The sequence below is a fragment of the Mytilus californianus genome, unplaced genomic scaffold (assembly GCF_021869535.1).
Source record: "Mytilus californianus isolate M0D057914Y unplaced genomic scaffold, xbMytCali1.0.p SCAF_3, whole genome shotgun sequence".
NCBI classification, from domain to species: Eukaryota; Metazoa; Mollusca; class Bivalvia; order Mytilida; family Mytilidae; genus Mytilus; species Mytilus californianus.
Window position 1 is genome coordinate 114,720,278 of NW_026262679.1, and position 6,000 is coordinate 114,726,277.

Here is a 6,000-nt window from a genome sequence, read left to right on the forward strand (position 1 = left end):
TAACTAATTTTCAACGTATAAACAGTTTAGTGATCATACCACTTTTTCCTATATCTCGTTGCTTACTCGCCTCAACTACAGGAGGTCATGGGTTTGATCCCCACCCAGGTCAAACAAAGCATAGAAATTGGTACTTGCTGCTTCTCTGCAAAGCACACAGAATAAGAAGGAACAAAGACTTGGAAAAAATCTGTGGGAGTGACCTGGAACAGGACAGTGAAATATATTATAAAAAGTGAGCTTGGGAAGCAGTGTTTGAAGACAAAAATAATATTAATCTATATATGATGTCTTGAATAAGTATTTACGCAGCTGTTGTAGCAATCTTCTGATATCAGTGTTTTAACTCTTTGATTGACTTACTCTTTTGGTGGGCTTTTTAAATGCTCTAAACTGCTGACGTTACCATGTAGTCTTATTATAATTCATATAAAATATGTTGTTTTTGTTTGTTTTAATAATGAAGACACGTCTGATGTTATTTTCATTTTCTGTATTTTTGTTTATTTAAAGTACCAACACCTGATGTACCAAGAGCTAGAGGTAGAAAAGCATTGCCAAAATTAAAGACATCACCAAAAGCTTTGAAGAATAAAGCGGCAGCTTACAGCAGTCCAAGAGTGGAAGTAGTAAAGAAATCTCCTGTAGCAAAGAGAACAACAAGAAGAGGCAAAGTAGTAACACCTGCTAAAATTCAGAAAATATCTACTCCACTGAAAAAAGGAAGAACAGGAAAGTCTGAAAAACCTGTTACAAAAGTCGAAGAGAAAAAATCCTCTAAATCACCAGTGAAGGCAACTACACCCAAAAAGAAGGCAACCAGAGGTAAAGCTAAAACTGCAACAAATGAAGAAACTGTCACTCTTCAGGAAACTGTTGCAAGTCCAGCTAAGAAACCTGTCCGAGGTGGAAAACGTAAACGATCTATCTCATCTGCTGATGCTGAACCTCCAAGTAAAAAGCCTGGAAAAGTCCAAACAATTTCACCTAAGAAAGTGGAAACACCAACCAAATCACCAGCTGCAAAACGTACAAGAGGGAGAGGAGCAGGGAAATCATCTCCAAAAAAGCCAGCAACACCTGCAAAATCGGCTGCAATAAAAAAGACAAGGGGAAAAGTCAATACAGTGGAAACTCCTGCTGTGTCACCAGCAAAAAGAGCAACACGTGGTAAGCCTGTTAAATCTCCGAAAAAGGCAGGAACTACTGTTGTTCCACTTGAAGAACAGAAAACTGCAAAACCAACTCCTAAAAAGTCTCCAGCCAAACCAGCAGCAAAGGAAAAAGCTTCAAAATCAAAGAAATCGAAGAGCACTGTTGTTGCCCCAGATGTTGAACCAACACCCAAGAAGATGGTAACTCCTAAAAAGTCACCAGTCAAACGTGCAACAAGAGGCAAAGCAGCCAAAAAAGAAACACCTAAAAATGCAGAGAAAGGGGAGACTGCAGTTATTGAGACACTGAAGCTGGATACTCCTAAAAAATCTCCAGTAAAGAGATCAAGAGGAAAATTGGCAAAAGCAGCCTCACCTAAGGCTAAAACGCCTGTAAACAGAGCTAAACCAAGGAGAGGAAGGGCAGTTATGCCAAATCAATCACCAGCAGTTGTTTTGACACCAGTAGCTAAACTAAAATCACCTAAAAAAGCTAGTACAGCCAAAAAACCTACAAGAGGAAGAAAAGTCAGTCCTGTCAAAGCTGTACCTGTTATAGACGAAGTTTTACAAGAAGCAGCAGTAGAATCTAAGCCTAACAAAAGAGGTGGGAGAGCTGTATCTCCAGTTAAACTCCAAACTCCAGTAAAAAAAATTACAAAGAAAAGTGGAAAGCGGAAGGCAGCAACACCGGCAAAAATGTCTAGTCCTTCAAAAGTCAGCAAAGTTGACGCTGAAACCGTGCAGCAACCAAGCAAAGGCAAGAAAACAAAAGTGGTGAAAACAGCTAGTCCATCACAAGTAAAATCTACCAAGAGAGGAACAAGAGGGAATCCGAAAGCAAAAACTCCTGAGAAAGTATCTATATCATCTCCGCCCAAAAAAGCAGTGAAAAAGGTGAAAACTGTCTCGCCAAAACAGAAAACATCTGTTAAACGAGTGACAAGAGCTAGAAAATGATATTAATTGTAAATATATAAATGTACAAATTGTAGATACTGTATTTATAGTAAATGGCTTTTGGAAAGTGCAAATAAAACCACAATGTGTTCACAAAATCTTATTTTAATAAAACTGGTATTGTGTCATCTGTAGAAAGATCCAGAAAAAATGTTCTTTTGAAAGATAATATTTATGATCATTATTTCTTTTTCTTTTTCTGTCATTTAACAACTAACTTCTTAAAGAAATCAAACAACTATTTTATGTATTGATGGTTTTTTTATAGTCAAAACTAGGGTTGAGCCAAGCTCACTAAAAAAAGATGTCAGAGTTGCATAATTTTTTTTTATCTCATTAAAGGCAGCTTTTCTGTAAAATATTATGTAAATGCACTTGTCTTGTAAAGAAGGGTTAAAATACACTGTCTTTAAGGTACTGTAAACAGGGGAAAAAACCAGGTATAGTGTTGTAAATTTGTTCTATATTATTTTGTAATCATTGTTTTAAAGTATTTATTACCTCCAGTGTTTAAAGTGAAGAATTTTTTCGCCACTTATTATTGTAATGTAGAATTTTAACTTATTTTATTTGACAAGAACATGTTTTTATTATCTCAGATATTTTCTGTATTGAAATTTTATTTTTTTGTCATGTTTTAGCATCAAAAGTGATTTTATACCATTTTTCATCATATTTGTTAGAAATATTATTTTTTAGTAATGTAATTAAAGCTTGCATTAATTTCTTCTGAGGAAAATTCTCATTTTTTAACATCTTTCATAAAAAAATATGTGACTTAGAAAAAAACTGATTTTTGTGCTTTGCACATCTATTTTGTTCATGTAATTGGATTAAAGGAGTATTCTTATTCACAATGCATTTAAAGTAGTATGATTATATTACTTATCCATTTTTATTTCAGGGATGATTTTCATTTTGCCCAAAAATGGAAGTTGAGAAAAATAATCTGATCTTTAAACATGAGTAGCTAAAGATTAATGTAAATGGTATATAAGTCCTCATTAATTGTTGGTTATTAACTAAAATTGTAGCCATTTTCTCAAAGACATTGTAAGACAAACAATTCATTATAAATTGTATTGAATATTTGTCATTATTTTTTGAGGAAAACTCTTTTACTTAGCATAAAACTATTGTAATTATGTTAATTATAAATGGAGACTTCATTTAAAACAACACAAATTGTTCTTACACCTTATGTACATCTGGTTTGTCAGTTTAAAACTTCATCATTATTTATATTTATGAAATGAGTTTGATTTTTCATGTTGGTCATGGGTAAAATATTTTTAACATCAAATTTTTTATTTCAATATTCATTGAATATGGAAGTTTTTTTTTGCATGAAGCTGTTAATAATCATGAAATGGAATATACAAACTAAATTAAAATACCAAATGATTCACAAAGTAAAATTTGAATAGTGCCTTAAGATCAGATTCATTACATACAATTGTAATTATAAGCACAATAGCAACCTGAAAATTATATAAAAGGTGTCCATATTATAATATTTTTTGCCTGGTTTTAGAATTTTCATTGTTTTTCTGCAACTGTTGTATATATATATATTCATCAATTATCACATTATCAATCATATACCATTTTATTTCTCATCTTGTCACTTCTCATTGTCTGGTACTTTTTCTTAATCAGTGAAAAACTTTTATGGTATGTACAATGAAATTTTACAAGTCCTGTACTGTATGTTGATGTCATTTTACCCATAAACAATAAATTAATGGGAAAGATGGACTGTGTTTTTTTTTTTTTAATTTTAAAGGTTTATTATCTGCAAATTTATGAACATAATTTGCTTCTCAGACACCGCACGATCCACTCTACCATATTATGAACTGACTAAGCCTAATTTGCTACTTGTGATGAAGTTGTTGAAGATAATACTTGAGTGTTACTTTTCAGGCAACAGTGATGCAAATACCTTTCATATTTGGTCCCACTTTCTCCTTGGTTAATCAAAACATGGATGACTTATGCTCAGACTATGTCAAACAGTCATTGTCTTCTGACTACTGCCCCTTTTTCATGCTCCATGTGTCAAAATTAAGTGTTCAGTCCCTTTTATCTTTGCATGAAAATAACTGGACCTATTGTATATGGATTTCTTAATAGTATGACATGTTATATGGCCTTGACCTCATTTTTCCAGTGTCAGTTACATCAAGTCAGTGAATGTGGTCTCTAGAGAAGTAATTTGAACTCTATAGTAATTTTAGTTTTGTGCCACGAGTCTCATTTACTACAAGTCAGGTCAACTGCATTTGGTCTACATGCATTGCTAAATGTACATGTCAGTTTGACAGGAATGACTCCCCTTGACCTGATTTTCATTGTTAATTGATAAATCTGGTTGATAAGTTTCCTGAAGCCACATGTTTATTATATTTGGTCTACAAGTATTGGAAATAAGTGTTCTACCTTACCTTAATTAAGTGGTATTTTAAAGGAATTGGATGTAATATTCTTAACATCAGAATATTGGGTCCACTTCAATTTTAACTACATTGGTAAAAAGAATAACAATACTTGACAAAAAATACTAGATAAACTTATTAAATTGAACAGCACATATTGTGGAGTCTTGATTTGCTACAGACAAAAATGTTTAGTTAAACCAGTTTAACGCATTCACAAACATGACTGCCTATCTAGACCATTAGTAAAATAAATCACAATACAAAAAAACCTTCATTGCACCTACAGGCGGACCACTAACTTGTTAAACATTGTGTATATTTTGGAGAGCAGGGCCAAATGTGCTTGTTACTATAGGAAGGTAGGCACAGCTGTTCATTGGTCCTTTAATATATCATTAAAGTTGTGCTTTGATGTTTTTTCAATTGGTTTTGGTTGGAACTGATCTATTTAAGAATATCAACCTATTTACATCAAGCATATAATTAAGTTAAGTATGGTCAATGTGTTCTGTTTTGTCCATCATGACAAAATGGATGTGGTTCCTACTCCATACTAATGGATAAAAATCCCAGAAATCAAATTTAAAATCCAAATTTTGAGGTCATTGGAGGAAAGATAAGAATACTGCAGTATGATTCAATATTTCTCCAGACATGTTTTTCAAATGTAAAATGCAAGTCTTTTTGTGCGTGTTAAGTGAATAAAAATTGTATTATACAATAGATGCTGGTGGAATCTATTGCTAGGACTAAGATACGAAGGGAAGCTTTGATCCTGATCTACATTACCAGCAGTATATCTGGCCTGCGGATTGATTTCTAGAGAACAGTTTGTTACCAGCAATATATTTGGCTTGCTGATTGATATCTATGGGATAAGTGTTACCAGTAGTATATCTGACTTGCTGAGATTGATATCTAAGGGGCTAGTGTTGCCAGCAGTATATCTGGCTTGCTGATTGATATCTATGGGATCATTGTTACCAGCAGTATATCTGGCTTGCTGATTGATATCTATGGGATTATTGTTACCATCAGTATATTTGGCTTGCTGGTTGATTGCTAAGGCATAGTTTGCTACCAGTAGTATATTTGGCTTGCTAATAGACATCTTAAAAACAGCGTGTCATCTGCAGTATATCTGGCTAGCTGAAGTAAGGGATATGTTTGTAACCAGCAGTATATCTGGATTGCCGATTGATTACTTTAAATAGGGATACTTGTTGGTTGATATCTAAGGCATATCTTGTAATCTGCAGTATATCTGGCTTGCGGATTGATATCCAAGTGATAAATTGTAACCAGTAGTGAATCTAGTATCTGATTGATATATAAGGTATAGTTTGTTACCAGCAGTTTATCTGGCTTGCTTATTGATATCAAAGGGATAGTTTATCAGTAGTTTTTCTTGTTATTGATATCTAAGTCCTAATTTCTTACCAGCA

At 33.3% G+C, this 6,000-nt stretch overlaps 1 protein-coding gene across 2 annotated transcripts in view; it reads left to right on the forward strand.

Annotated features, from left to right (window-relative positions):
• Positions 1–3,869, forward strand: part of LOC127735883 (mucin-2-like) — a 28,123-nt gene extending 24,254 nt beyond the window's left edge. For both annotated transcript variants that reach the window (XM_052246287.1, XM_052246288.1), the window contains exon 15: positions 514–3,869. In XM_052246287.1, the coding sequence (XP_052102247.1) occupies positions 514–2,114 (1,601 nt within the window). In that variant the 3' untranslated portion in view covers positions 2,115–3,869. The remainder of the gene's footprint in view (positions 1–513) is intronic.
• The last annotated feature ends 2,131 nt before the right edge of the window (positions 3,870–6,000 follow it).